Below are 15,744 nucleotides of genomic sequence, written 5' to 3'. Positions count from 1 at the left end.
TTACATGGTGTTAAATGACTTAACTTTTGCAAATTCATGTTGAGCATAAATGAATTCTCTTTTTTTTGCACTCTCCGACATAATTGTTTTTGTTCGCATTGTTAGTATTTTGTTTTGCGGCGACTTTAAATCACTGCCATCTGTAATGCACATCAACCCTGTCTGTTGCGGACTTTTTCGCTGTCATTTTGCGGTTATTCCCCCCATTTTTTCGAAGAGAGTGCGCTTTTTTCGTTTATTTAACATAAAAAAATAAAACAAAAATAAAAAAAAGCAGTTTTTCATAAAGCATCCTGCGGTTTGATGACTATAGTAAATCAACTAAGTAAGCGCGATTAATTTTTACGCTCATAAAATTATAATATGAATTTTCATTTAAAAACATTAAAGCTCGCAATTGAGCATAATATCTTCAAAATGAATTTAAAACTTATTTAATTATGAACTTAACAGTTTATTTCAATTTTACAGACCATTTAAAGAGTTGCGAACGCTTTGCTTTTCGTGTACTTTATGGGACGAATTTTTTTCATTTTCACTTCCTGTCACATCGTTCAAGTAGTTCTATTCGTGCTCTGTTGAACTTTTTTTTGTGTCAGGTTGCAGAGATTTTATTTGGTAAAATCGACTATATAGGCACTTTAGATACGAGTTTTGAAAAAGATTTTATCTTTTTAGAATCGGACTATGAAAGTTCCAGATATCTCTTCTTATTTAATACTAGAGGACGCGCCTACGTTTTACTGTGGCTGATACTTACATAGATAGTACTACTAATACCATCTATATGATTTCTATTAGTTAGATTAAAAGTATTAGTTAAGGAATAATCGCATTTTTGATGAAGCAACAAAAATGAATCAAAAATCATTTCGTGCGTTAAGAAAGAATTGGTTTTTGGGGTAAAAATACTATTGAATTTGGGCTGTGCATCAGTGAAATCAATCGAGTCCAATCGATTGTCAGCCTGGTGGACTGCATATTAAGAAACGGCTCTCAAGCGTGGAAAGACAAAAAAATCGGGTGGCAAAGTAATGGCATCAGTCTTTTGGGATGCCCGTGGTATATTATTCATAAAAATGATAAGTGAATCAGTTTTAATTCATTGCATTGTGTATTTGATTGCAGTTCTATTCTACCATTCCTAATATTTAGCAATTTTATTATTTTTCAGGAAGGATCAGTTTGAAATTGTACGCATATATGTACATATGTATTCATCGTTCCCGTTTAAATATTGCATTGCTCTGTGCAATGCTTCGAAAAGATTTCTGTATATCTCAAATTTTTTATCAACACTTCAGTTATGCCGCTATTTTTTTATGCCAGACCTTTTGCAATTTTAAATTGCCTGTCAAGATACCCCTCCAATAGTTAGCAGGTATGAAAAAAATGTTATAGCTACCCATAGATGTATTGAATCACCCAATTTATTACTTAAGAACGAACAACTCTACCCACAATATAAAAACTTGATCCACAGATGTCGCCTTTTACTTTGGAATCTTTTTCTTTAATGCACGTTTACGGCAATTAAGGTTTAAATATTGGATACAGCGATGGTAGCGCCATCTATCGATTAAACATTCCAAAAATTAACAATTGATTGAAAAATGAAAAAATAATTTAAAAAACATTTTCCAGTGGACCAAATTGTAAATCTAAACCATTCTCGAATCTCCTTGAACATACACACAAAATTTCATCAAAATCGGTCCATCCGTTTAGGAGCAGTTCAAATGCAAACACACGGTCAGAAGATTTTTTATATATATAAAGATTAGCTTACCTATTTTCTGAACTAAGTCCAGTATTAGAATCAGTCCTTAAGGTCCTGAAAACATTATTAGGATTGAGTCGATTTAAAAAACTTATTGATTTTAATCGTTAATTTTCTATAAAATCTTTCAAAATAGACTCCTTCTGCGTTGATGCAGCGCTGCCAGCGCGATTTCCAAGCATTGAGTCAGGAATAGCCTTGAGAGCTGAGATGCATGCTGCTTGAATTCCCTCTGTGGCGTGTGCCACTCGGTAGGTTAACTACACACATAAAGTTTTAAATGTCGTTTTTCCAAAAACTGAATTTTTCAAATCGGCATACGATAGTATACGGATATTAAAGCACACATTCACTACAAATTATAATTTTACGATCACAGTAATATTTCCTACTAAGCTACGTAAAATTTTCTTGCTATTGAAAAAGAACCACTTGTTTACAAGGACAGAAGCGACACTAAGTAAGACTTTTAAATCAGACTCCTCCGCCGAGGAAATATTAAAATTCTCTTTTAATCCCCTTATAATCTTAGTGGAATAATCCTCTTGTCTTGAAATATATAACAGAAAACAGTCGCTTCGGAACCAGATATGGAGAATACGATAGATGTGGGAGCAATTCGAAGTTCAATTCATGTATTTTTGCAATAATTTTACAGACTTGTTACACGGTGCATTATCTTGGTGAAACAGAACTTTCTTTTTTTTTCAAATGCGACCGTTTGTCGGCGATTTCGTCCTTCAAACGGTCTAATGACACCAAGTAATAGTCGCTGTTGATAGTCCTTCCTTTTTTCAAGGTACTTGAAACTACTGTTGCATTTTTCTGCGCTTTCGAACGGATTCATCATCTGCAGTCCACTCGGATGACTGTCGATTTGACCAAGCTTTAGCTATTTCTATCTATCCATCCATCTGTATATATACGAACTAGTCCCTCCTTTTTTGAGATACCGATTTGAAATTTGAGCTCGCCCTTTCTCATCAAGAAACGGCTCATTTGTCGAAACCATCTACAGAGAACCACTACATCACATTATACGAGTATAGCTGTCATACATATAGATATTTAGATCTTAGAATTATGAGTCCATTTCGTGATACAAAATATTTTGTAATTATTCTTTTTCTTCAGGTTTTTGCTTCAAGTACGTCATTCGGTATTAACCGCGCAAGAAAAAGAGACTATGTATACAAGTATTTCCCTGTTTTACTAAGCCCAAAACGATTTAAGAGTTTCGCTTAGAAGAAGACTATCCGGTTGCTCTATTATGCAACACTTACGCGGTTATAAGGAGTAGAAAACAGTTTGAATGAATCGTAAGATAATTCTTTAAAGAAGTTATTCTGACAAAATTTCTCATAAGATTCTCTTGAAAATAACTACCTTTTTTTATAATGACACTTTGTTCGTTCAATATAGAAATTCTTTTCGCTCATTTTTGAACAGCTGTAACTTTTTTTCAACTTCGACTACCCATTATATAAATACGTTCAAGGTGTCCATATTTCTGAATGGCTGTTGGTTCGTCTAAACTGAAAAAGTCATTTGATAGAAGAACTTTATTTGGATCGGTCATCGGTTGAACAACTTTTTAGGAGATCGTACTATTGCTTGAACAATAGTGTAAGATAAATGTTGGGAGGATAAGTTGGTTGGTTCGTCTGAAATTGTAAAATATACACTAGTAAAAATTGAGATGTCTTGACAATTAAAGCAATTAAATCTCATATATCCACTCTTCTTTTTCACTTAATGTCATAATTTTTTCAGTTTCTGAGATCTGTCTATATAATGACAGCCAAATGATACCCGATGTTTTTGTCTCACTATTTACCGCTATTAAGTTATTATTTGTTCCTTTGTTGGGTTTCTTATTGTTATTTTAATAATATTTTTATTATAAGAGTATAAATCAAAAGTACAATATTGGTTTGACAATGAAAAATATATGATTGAATAATATTCCTTTCCACAAATATTTCAAGAATAGTCAATTGAAGGAGAAAATTTGAAGTAAGCCCTGCACACCAATAAAGTAACTTTTACTCTCCCTCGTAACTCGGTTAGCAAATAAATAATTGCAAACCAAAACTTAAAAATTTAAAAATAAATACTATAACAAATAATAATACGAGCAAAAAATGTCGCAATGGAAATAAATAAATTTTATTAAATAAAATTGTGTCTCCTCAGGTCAGTGGGTGGCAAACGCAGTAAGAAATTGTAGAATAAATATGGCTGGGCAAAATTACACTCGTTATTCTCCAACTGCACTACAATGTTGTTTGTTTTTGTTGCGTATTCATATGTGTCTCACCACAATGGTTGTGATGGCATTGGACTGCATTGGCAATAAGCCACTCGTATCTTGTTTCAATATATTGAATCGGGCAAACAAGCAAATAAATTAATTCAATCCTTTAATGCGCACACAAATACACAAATGTATACATACAGAAATGTGTGTGTGTGTGGGTGAAAATGCCATGGTCAACACAATAGCAAGGACTAAATTGCAGTAAATATGAAGCTTATTTTCTTCTGCTACGAGTTGTTAGGAAGCTAATTTTGTGGACTAATTGAAAACAGAGTTGCTAGTATTTTCTGCTTTGTACTTACATATAAGTAATACAAAAAGGTAAAGAGATTGGACATTATATCATAAGGTGATTTTTTAAGGTATTCCTTTGTGTTGTTATTAATTTTTGATATGCTCATGTATACCAAAATTATTAGAAAGATGAGAAGAACTGATTTCCGGATATCTATGTCTATGATTTTAATAAACCGATCTAAGTACAGACGGTCACCTTTATTATGCTACAACTCAATAATATTAATTGATCCTGCTTGGCTTTGCCTCCAAAAAACAACACATTCACCATCCTGTGGATTTTTCATATTGCTCCCACTAAATTCTGTATATTATTTTGTCTTTTCTTCTCGCTATTTTAGCCAGAAGCTCGCTCTTTTCTAGGTTTAGGCGTACTCTTGCAAAGAATCCAATTCTCTCGGAGCTTTCGAGAAGTAGCGCTGGAAACTAGATTTTACGTAGTCAAGAGTGTGCACAGCTGTTCCTGGACGCTTATTTTCTGCTAAACCTATCTACGGAAGATGTAACCCTTGGTGAGCTTCAAAAAAGCTTTACAGTCTTCTCAGACCTTTAAACCCCATTCCGGTCGCTTGGAGGCTGGTTGGGGCAGCGTTCATCTCGAAGATCTGTAAAAACTTTCACGTCGCTGCTAAGGCTTTCTGGTCTATCAGTATCTCTTCATTCTATTGACAACGCTAGAGAGATTAATGGGCATGTACATTAGGGTTCAATGCCAAGGCACGGGTTGTATATCCGCAGCATTCCTATAGCGAAATTGTGTGTATCTTCTTTGATATCGAGCGGGCTTTTAACAACTTAACACCGACGAGGGATTGGCGTTCTCAATAATTTTGAAGTCGATGCGAATATAATGCATATCATCTATAGTCTCCTATGCCGCAGAATGCGCTGACATTTCCGAAAGGGAGTAGGGCCACCCGGCAAGGTAGCGTACTTTCCCCCTTGCTCTGAATTCTAGTGGAAAAAAATTTTTTGAAAGAACGGACGATGTAAATGTTTTGCTAAACGGCAAATTCCTTAACACCGCTTACGATCACAGCCAAGGGTATCTGAACGAGGTATCTAAACAAGTGGATAGAGGAAAATGGATTGGCCATAATTTCGAATAAAACTGAGCTAGTTTTATTTACTTGGAGATACAAATCCATAATGTTACTTTCTCTTCTTTGTTAGACTCTATTCCTCTACTAGTCGACAAGGCGAAGGACCAACAATGGAACTCATTGTCATTATACAAATTGCACCTTACTAGCGCAAGTGCCTTCCCGGTCAGTGACACATTGAAAATCTCCACTATTCGATCATTCCTTATAATCTGATGGTTCTTTATCTTGTCAAGCATCTGCTAGGAATTTGTAAGCAAGGCGAGGAAGAGGTGTAATGAGCTTTTTCAAGGAGGGATCGAAATTAATAGGGAAGGTAGGAGGTGATGTATTCTGTCGAGAACTCTACATCAGCTCTATTTTGAGGATACTAGACTACTGTAGCGTCTTTTAAGCGGAGGTCGCTGATATCAAGTTAGCGGTGGATATAATGTTTTGGATTGCAACCTCCTTGTATAGCCGCCCGGTCACAGCTGAATCTCCAGCAACTGCAAAGCTTGTGAGCTTGCTCGGGATGGCACCCCTACCCCAATTTCATCAGACTGGAAGTCTGTCGGTTGTCCGATGTCCTCTTGTGCTTTAGGGCTGGATCAGTGGACCTGGGTTTGGCAGATGCTGGTAAATAACCTGAACGTGTGCAACTGCGCGAACCTTCTGGCCTCAAGTAAACCGTAAGAGGTCTACCCTACCCCTTTGCACTAGCAAATTAATGCTGCGACCATTGTAGATGCTCTGACTGGATACAGTCCAATTCGGACGTGTTTTGCCAAAGTTGTACGGAAGATGGCGAGGTGGAATCATCTCGTTACTTTCTCCTTTAATGCTCGGCTTTCGCCAGACTGAGATTGAAATATCTCGGTAGACAAACCTTGGAAGAATCTAGAACCGCCTTAATATATTTGGTAAGCTCAAAACATTTTGTCGATTTATGAGGTCATGCACATTAAGAAGTTCCTAGTTTTGTTTTGATTTCATTGTGTTTTCTCGTTCGTTTTTTGGGTAAGCTGAGTATTAAAAATTCATTTCAGTCGAAAATATCAAATAGTTATACTTACTCGACGATCTCCTAAAAGTCAGTCTTAATAATAGTTGTAAGACGACTCTTAATCAAAAGCAAACCAACTCTCAATTCGGTCGTTTAATACTTCATCGCTGAAATTAACTATTTTACACAGAAAATATTTTTGATTAAAAGACTAAATAAGTGTGGCTGTTTTTTAAATACAAAATAATAATTAAGAAAAAATCAAATGAACGGAAATAAAAAGATCCATGATTATATAACTTTAACTATACTTCGCTTTAAGCAATGTAGACGCTGGCACAGCTGAGAGCTGCTTCCCACTTGCCGTATTGCTACTTGAATTCAATTGCTGGGACATTTGCGTGACGCATGTCTGCTGCAGACGCTGCTCGCATTGATCCGACTCGACGGAGGTTAACGGTGTTTGCACATTGACCGACTGTTTGCGTTGCGTTGCTACGTCGCCTTGCTGTTGTGAAGGCGTCTGCAAATTTTGCAGCTGCTTTTGCTGTTGTTGACGTTGACGCTGCTGCTCCCTAGACAACAATTTCGGTTTCCTTATGTATTCCTTGTAGTAGAAATCGGCGAACAAGGCAAACATGAATAGATTCTGTATAAGGCCGACAAAGGATATAATCAACGGATGTTGGCAATGGTTGCGTACGATGGCCATCAAAAAGTGTATGAATAAATAGCCGAATTGTAGCAGTTGCAGCTGGGTTATGTGACGCTTCCACCAGAGGGCGCGTTCGACAGTCCACACGGACGTCACAAAGTAATAGCCATACATGACGGTGTGTATGAGCGCATTGATGATGCCTATCATGGTGCTGTGACTGCCTGTGTGTGCGGGCGAAGAAAGTGAAAAATATTGCAGATTAATATTTTCTTTAACTAAATTCGCTTTTTACTTATTTTTAACGCCATTGCAAGCTGAGTTTGTAGCTTGAACAAAAGACAAGCTTGTATGTGTATGTGTTGCTGGGCGGCGAGACTTACCTGTCAAGAAGGTCGTGAACGCGTAAACAGCGAAAACCATGCCGGCGTGATGGTAAACATGCAGAAAGGTGATTTGATTGTTTTTCTTGCGCAGCACAAAGAAAATCTGCAAGTAAACAAGTTGAGAGGTGTTGTTGAAAAAAACGGAAGAAAAGGAAACAAGACAAAATAAGAACAGAAAAAAGTTAAGTTCGGCTGCACCCCAGCTATAATACCCTTCGCAGTTGTATTCCTTATAGCATAAGGGGTACAAAATAGTTTATATATTGATTTTGAGCCACAGCTATATGTTCTAGTGGTCCGATTTTAAATTTATTTTCGGAGATTGTGGCCTTGCTTATTGTGATATCTTATCAAATAAAATAGTTTTCCATACAAGAACTTGATTTTGATCGGTCATTTTGTATGGCAGCTATAAGCTATAGAAATGCGATCTGAACATTTATTTTTGGATATTATACTTATTGCCTGGATAGGTTGATCTACGTGAATATTGGGAGGATACCTTGTCCCCCAAATAAAATAAGTTTTAAGAAGATCAGAACTTTATATGCATCGGCACTTTGGTATGGCATCCTATATGTGTATAGTAGACCAATCTGAACATTTTTTTCAGAGATTGTATCATGTGCTTTCGGATAATACTGTGAAAATTTTGGGAAGATATTCCCAAGAAATTAAAGTTTTCCACACAAATTCTTCATTTTGATCGGTCAGTTTGTATGGCAGATATATGCTATAGTGATCCGATTTTGGCGATTCTAACAAAGGAGCAGTTTATTGAGGAGTAAAGGACGTACGCAAATTTTCAGTTCGTTATCCTCCGAAAACTGAGGATTTTCCTATATGTATATCGTCACCTGACATGCAAAATAACGTATCATCAAAATTTCGAAATTGAGTGTCTTTAGTGATTTACGTCTTCACTGACTCAAATTATATACATAATATTACAATATGTTCAACATTTTCTGGTTCTGCGGTCATATATAAACCAATTTTAACCAATAGTAATATTTTGTTTCACTCATGTTGTTCCATTTTATTATTCCGTGTTTCATTCATGCCACTGTAAATTTTCTGAAATGTTTTTACTTAATTTGCATTTCAGTGACGATATCCAGAATCGTAAGGTAAATCGGGGGGGGGGGGGGGGGACTCAGCTCGTGTGTATACTCGCTTGGCTACTCCGACTGTTTCACTGGGGGTTATAAACCTTGATTTCTTCAGATATCAAATATACTTATTCAAGGTATAAAGAGGAAAGCGGATGGAAAAAAGTTGCAAACGAAATCAAATCTGAAGAATGCAAGCAATACAATTTATTCAGCGAAATTCCATATATCCACTATACACATACAAAAACGAAAAGGTTTGTGGCTATACATAAATATATATACATATAAAATCTATTTAATAATATACCTTAGGGTGTTCAAAAAAAAAAAATTTTTTGTTTTTTTTTGATTGGTCTCCGAAAAATGGGTTCCTAGACCACCTCTAAGAAAGCCTCTCCAAATATGATTTTTTAATTGTACGGAAAGTCCTCCGCCTAACGGTTTTCTATTTTTTCTTATTATCAGAAAGACAATTTATTCTCGCTCCCACTATTTGAAAAAGTATCCTTGTTAATTAGGTTTTTGTAGAAATTGAATGCTCTAAAATAATGGTCCTCTTATGATTTTTCGTAAACCCAACCGTTTTAAAGTCTTAACGTTAAAGTTTTGATATTTTTGTACAATTTTTTTCTTTCTTTATTATTTTTATATTACTCAATGAAAAAAGCATTATTATGAATAGGTTTCTTTGTGAGAGGCTTTCTTAGAGGTCTAGGCACCTATTTTTTAGGATACCAGCCGAAAAAAAAAATTTTTTTTTTTGTGATCCATCTAATGTGCTCATTGAGTTTGACGATGAGATATCTCCGTACACCGCGTAACTTAACGAAAATCATTGTAGACCATTTTTATAGAGCAGGAAATTTTCCTCAAAACTATTTGTTTTATCAGTCATAATAATTTTTTTTCATTGACAGCCTTTTTCCAAAAATAGCGTTAATAGAGTCCGAAAAAAATCATGAACAAATTTTTCGGAGATACAAACCTGAATTAACAGATATTTTCCTGCGCATTGGTCCACCTTTCCGTTTCAATTAAAAATCTATATTTGGAGAAGTATAATCTTGTCAACTTTTCCCGAGTACAATCAATAGTTTTCATACAAGGCTGATTTTGGTCGTGCCATCGTTTCATTGGCGTTTAGTGCTTGTCTAAAGCTATATGCTATAGCTGAGTTACGATATGCCTACCTATTGATAAAACGTTCACAATAAGCGTAGTTATGAAGAGTTACACACAACACACCGTGCATGTAACCACAAATTTCAGATCGATATCTCGAAAATGACAGAATCTAATTCCCTTGTTATGTGTAATGCAGACACAACTGGGTGTGTTGATAGCTGCATATTGATGACTCGACATCGCAACAGATGCAAACCTTAAGTTCTCCGAACGTGTTCCACTGGGGGATTTATAAACACTTTGCATTTCCATAAACTTAAGATATCAATTGCAGCGTATAATTCTGTTCAAGGTATGTAAAAAGAGCCGCAAGTGCCTTGGAATGTCTCGATGAAAGTTTTGTAAGTTTGTGCTTCTCAAAACCACGAAATGGACTAATCGTTTAAGAATGAAAGCAATACATTCCTATTTAGCGAAAGTCCAACATATCTCTGTACACACATTACAAAAAAACGGAAAGTTTGTGGCATAACTATATAATAAACATATATATAAATCAAAGTTTATATATAATAGCTTATGATATTATCGTTTCACATTGGTGTTAGTGGCGTTTTTACTTGTGTTTGTCTAAAGCTAGTTGGCAGTTGCCTGCCACTCTAACCTAAATGATAAACGTTTATAGCTTGGCCTTCAGCTTGGCATATACAATTACACACATCTGAAACATTCTCTGCAGCATCAATATAACCGAACCTGTGGACACTTATGCACATTGTCTGATACACATAACTTTTAAGGCTTTTAGATATGACGAATATGTATAGAGCCGGTCTGCGATAATGGCGATAGTTTTACAATTGACATTTTGTTTCGAATCTGATAGATAATGAAATCGAATTAGATCTTGACATGTGACCGTTGCTGTCAAAAATAGTATTAATACGCTCGGTATTTTCACCTTGAGATTTTTCTGCATTCATATAAACTTTATACCCATAATACCGGCAGTCTTGTACGTACTGTAATGTGTATGTGACGTTATGACTCAATGGTCATTAGTGTCTTGCCTAAAATAGAAAGTGGCATGTGATCAACCTTAATGGACTAATTGTTTTAATGCAGTTAACTTTTTAGTGTTGAAGTGACATAAATTTGTAGCGAGATTTGTTTTACGGTTATGGCTGGCATAACATTTCATTATATCTGTGCTGAGTTTAGCATTATGGAACTTGTTGACTGGTAGTGTTTCACACGTTGCATTCTTACTGCGTTTGCACTAAGAGAAATGAGGGCAATGCCTTCTGTGGTTTCATCATGAAATAAGTACTTACTAACGTAATCCAATGCAACGCTTAGCAAATCATTTGATCGCTACGGTGGTATTACTAAAAGTAGTACTCTCTAGTGTAAATCGGTTATATAATGTGTTTCGCCGATTTCATACGACAAATTGGTTATCTTGAAGATAGCTCATTTCTGGTGAATGGCTACGTAAAACTGACCAAATTTCTGCATTTGTCAGATCAACCGAACAGTATTTTAAATACCAAGTTTGCAGCATCTCGAAGTATTCGGTTGCTTGAAGTGAAAACTGGTTATGTTACGCTGCGGAGTCTTTGGAGGAGTCATACAAAAATGCTGTGGAACTACGTTATCCATGAAAACGCTATCGTTCGATGCTAACAAAGTTATTTTATTGCAACAAGTACTGAACTTGCTGATTTTCGATTTATTTCGATAAACGGAAGAGAAAATAGCTCGCGATTCGAGTGAATTTATAAAGCGCTATATCATCCAGAATGGACCCTAAGTTGGCCAATAGATCATGTAATTTAACGCCTTATTGATTTTATGTGTAAATCAAACAACGACTAAAGAATACAGGTAAATAAGCGAGCAAAATTCCAGCTTTGGAAGACCAGGAAATTTCCGATAGTAATGAACTATTACGGCCGAAGAATGCTCGAAAAGTTGTGAAAATTGACTTTCCGATGGACCACTCTGGGTTCGCGGTCTAAATCTCCGGAATCCGGAAATGATCTTCAAAAAGTAAATGTCATGACCTCCTCACTCTTGTAAGAACCGATGAGATATGCAGCAGCAATTTTATATTAAGTCACATTTTGTTTAAAAAAATGAACAGCTGTAAATATTAGGTCACCCCTTCTTATGGACGTCATCTGTATGGTAAGTTTGCAACGTAAATGTAATCCTGGGTAAACTGAGATATCTGGTATAATATGCCGTAAGTCACTGAAATGGTTTAAATTAACTTCGAACATCATACCAAGTATATACCACAAATCCGCACATACAGTTTGATTCCATGCTGGGTGCATTGGCTTCTCGACTTTGATTCCGGTTGGAGCATATCTGCCAAAAACATATTAAGAATTGTGGCGCAATATGATATTGCAACTATACGTTTGATGCTAAAAATGGTGAAGATATCGATCCACGATTAATCCTCAGCACCTAATACTGCCTACTGGTTCCTTCATTAGTGGAATTTTTTTCACAAGCATATATCCGTCAATATTGAGCTTTTTCCCGTAAAACTGTACAAAATTCCAACATATTATTGCACCAGGTTTATAGATTTCCTTAGCCTCACAGAAACCGTATTGTAGATACGTTGAAAACAAGTATGTTGCCAATCAAGAAGCAATGCTCTCAAAGACAGTGCAGAAATAGAGTAGCGGTGCTCCGGAACACGTCATACGAAGAAATTCCCCTCACCAGAAACGCTGGATTTTATCGCGAATGATGGTACGAAAGTAAAATAGCACGACGGTATGTGAGTATTCACGATGTAAATGTCGAATTCAACAAAAGGTCTATTTTACTGATACTACCTGAGGCAACTAAAAGAGATCGTCCATATCTGAAAACCATAATATTGAAACCAATTAAGACACTGGTGTTAATAACGGCAACATGTTTTTTCGCCCATTGTCGTTTCAAGAATATCAAGAAAAACTAATATGCGAGCTCTCATTGACACGCTAAACAACTACATTTGAGCATCTCAAAAAACATCGATTTGATGAGTTCACTGTCTTCAATTTTTGAGGATTTGCAAGTTTCATTGTGTTTGTATCTTATTGCGAAAACTTAAATGGCAAAGATACCACCTCTGTATAGTTGATTGGGACTCTCCAGTAATGATAAGCTAGAACATGAAGATGTGGTTAATAGTCTTTTAAGAAATCAAAGAAACCTCGTGTCCCCAACTCTTTAAACACGATTTACCGAGCTCTCACATTTGCCCGAAAAGAAATGTATTTTGATATTTAATATAGAACATCGATTTGATGAATTTATATCCATATAATTTAGCCTCTTGACTTTTAAATTTTATCACATATGCATATTAGAGTTAAATTAGGGTGATTTGAATATAATTATCTCTGACACCCTGAAATAAGCGGTTTAAAATGTATGAAACTACATGTTTGGTGACCATCATTAGTGGCCCCTGCTTGTAGAATTAGGTTCAATGCATGGAAAGGAATATCATGTAGATTTTAATTGGGATAATATTTTCGGTGCAAGGAAGTATAATTCTTTTGAAATAATTTTAGGTAAACAGTTGTTGTGTGATCCCGAAATAACAGGGAACAACTCTTGTATTTGACTTAGTCATCTTGCTCCTAGCAAATCGCCTGATTGAATATAATATAGACTTTTCGGTTTCACACTCGAAACTAAAATCTTCGTCTTTGCTTCTTCTATATCACTGGCCAACGCCGCTACGCGATTTGTAATGACGGGTACTTTCTTACAATTCTACGTAAATACGTAAAAATATTTAGATACCATTTCCTCTTATAACAAATTAAATTATATTTTAAAATTAAATACTTAATCACTTTTAAATACTTCTTACACCAATAAATTATGCACACTTCAAAGCCACACAAACCATTGGCACAATCCCTCTTGTGAAGGGCACTCTCTAACCAACAATTTCACACTTTTACACACGCACACATACATACTCAGCTGCATTAACCTTTCAGTGGTTGGCTTACCGTATCAAGTAAATCTAAATACTTGGTGATGTAATAGAGATAGGTAAGATAAATGACTATCCACATCCAGGGCTCGGTGTTGGTGTGGTCAATCGGTTGACATGTTAAGCTGAACTCCTTGCGCATATACGAATGCGGTACGCCCTGGTTAGAAAATGCCGGAAAGAAAAGCAAAAAAGAACAACAAGTAACAGTAAATCAATAATACATAGAAAAAAGTGACTGAAAAGTGGTGCCATTAACAAAATTAAAAATTCCACATTAAAAAGCCACAAGCATGCACAAAATACACACAGACACGTGCACACAAGAAAGCATGACTAGATGTACTATATACTCACAACAACAAATATAATTAAGTTGGCAAGCACTTGTATCGCATTATAGACGCGCATGATATATTTCAAGTTGAATGGCTTTCGATTTTGCATCCATTTGGGACCATAATGCAAAACAAAGGACAAATAGGCAATAAGGCAAACAGCCATGGGCAGCGGCGAGCCCACCAGCGGCAAATGTTGCACTGTATGTGGATCTGCCATAACGGAAAAAAAAAAAAGGGATATCAGTAGTAGACGTGTTTTCGAATAATGTTTAAACTGTGTCGTCTTGCATACCTTTGTGTTGCTCAAATACATCATGCAATAGCCGATAAATATATTTGATTATATAAGCCATGTTTATTTAAAAAATAATATAAAAAAATCTAAACTTAAAATTTCCTTATGAAGCACCAGAGTTCATTCACTTCTATTTCTTCAAGGTTAAATTGCTTTAATTATAGATTTTTTATTGTGACAATCACTGTTTATTCACTTTTCACTGTCGCCCTTAACTGTTGAAATTTCTGTTTCCAATACTTTTATAATTTTTGTCTTCCAATCCACGCTAGCGTTGCTCATAGGATCACCTTCGCGTGCGTAAAGGAAGCTTCTAAAACGCCTGCGTATATTTATTTGTCCACATTTGACACACAGCACTAATCCACACACACACTCACGCACACGCAAATGACAAAGTACGACGTCTTAGTTGATTGGGTAGTGAATAGTATGCCGTTATGGTGCGCGCTACTCAAGGTGTTCGCTGTCGCGTCTGCAATTGAAATGAGCTTCGCCTGTGCGCCATGTAAACTTGGAATTGAACTTTTTTACAAGCGCACACCATTCATCGGCCCCTTTTCTTAGTTTTGTATAATTAATTTTGTCATTAAGCGGTTCGTACGTTGACCAGTGCTCCGATTTGTTGTCAATAATTAGCTGTTTTGCATATTCACGCACAGCAAGATGGGCAAGTATAATTGGGAACTGTGTATTGTTTCTTACATATAGGCCTTTATCTTGTGGTATGAACTGCCACATTTGTAGATAGAGCACTAGAGCAATACCTTAATCAAGATTTTCTTAGAAAATCCCTAAATCTTGAATGATCAGAAAGAGTGGTCGTATATGCATTTCAAACCGATATCTTAAATTACGGTCGGACTATTCGAACACCTGATACAATTATTGAATCCAAAGAGTGATCCCTTCGAAGTTATTTAATTAAAAAAAAACAGGCACTTAAGTCCTTCATGGCGATTTCATTGAGTAAGCCATTTTCGTAATTGAATATTCTTTGGGCATATTATTAGGTCTTTCCATTTTAATACGCTTCTTGATAACAACTGATCTTATGATCAACTGTCCAAACGTTGGCCGCGGCTTCGTCTCAGATGGTTTATCCATATTTGAAGTTATACAATTTTCTAGACTCGTTCGAGACATTTCTGCTGCGGAATGGACACGAGTGAGTTTTGACTACATTAGCATTTAGAGTTTACATATACCACAGGCAATAGTCTAAACGTTTCAGTGTGAATCACACGATTCCTGACCAAAGCAGTGATATTATGCTTACCGAAATATGCTGTCTGATAAATCCATAATTATATGCGATGTG

At 35.9% G+C, this 15,744-nt stretch overlaps 2 protein-coding genes across 2 annotated transcripts in view; one reads left to right on the top strand and one right to left on the bottom strand.

Annotated features, from left to right (window-relative positions):
- The window catches only part of LOC105233437 (probable cytosolic iron-sulfur protein assembly protein Ciao1), a 390,892-nt gene that overhangs the window by 127,605 nt on the left and 247,543 nt on the right, over positions 1-15,744 (top strand). The gene's annotated exons all lie outside the window — the stretch shown is intronic.
- Positions 6,624-14,940, bottom strand: LOC105233442 (elongation of very long chain fatty acids protein F). Its single transcript, XM_049455173.1, has 5 exons — positions 14,421-14,940; positions 14,145-14,338; positions 13,804-13,947; positions 7,524-7,629; positions 6,624-7,364 (listed from the first exon to the last, which is right to left on the bottom strand). Exons 1-5 carry the CDS (start codon positions 14,479-14,481, stop codon positions 6,787-6,789), a joined length of 1,083 nt encoding a protein of 360 aa, XP_049311130.1. The 5' UTR covers positions 14,482-14,940; the 3' UTR covers positions 6,624-6,786.

This window comes from Bactrocera dorsalis, chromosome 4, assembly GCF_023373825.1.
Source record: "Bactrocera dorsalis isolate Fly_Bdor chromosome 4, ASM2337382v1, whole genome shotgun sequence".
NCBI lineage: Eukaryota > Metazoa > Arthropoda > Insecta > Diptera > Tephritidae > Bactrocera > Bactrocera dorsalis.
The sequence above is the reverse complement of the archived record's forward strand: the minus strand, read 5'-3'. Positions and strand labels throughout refer to the sequence as shown.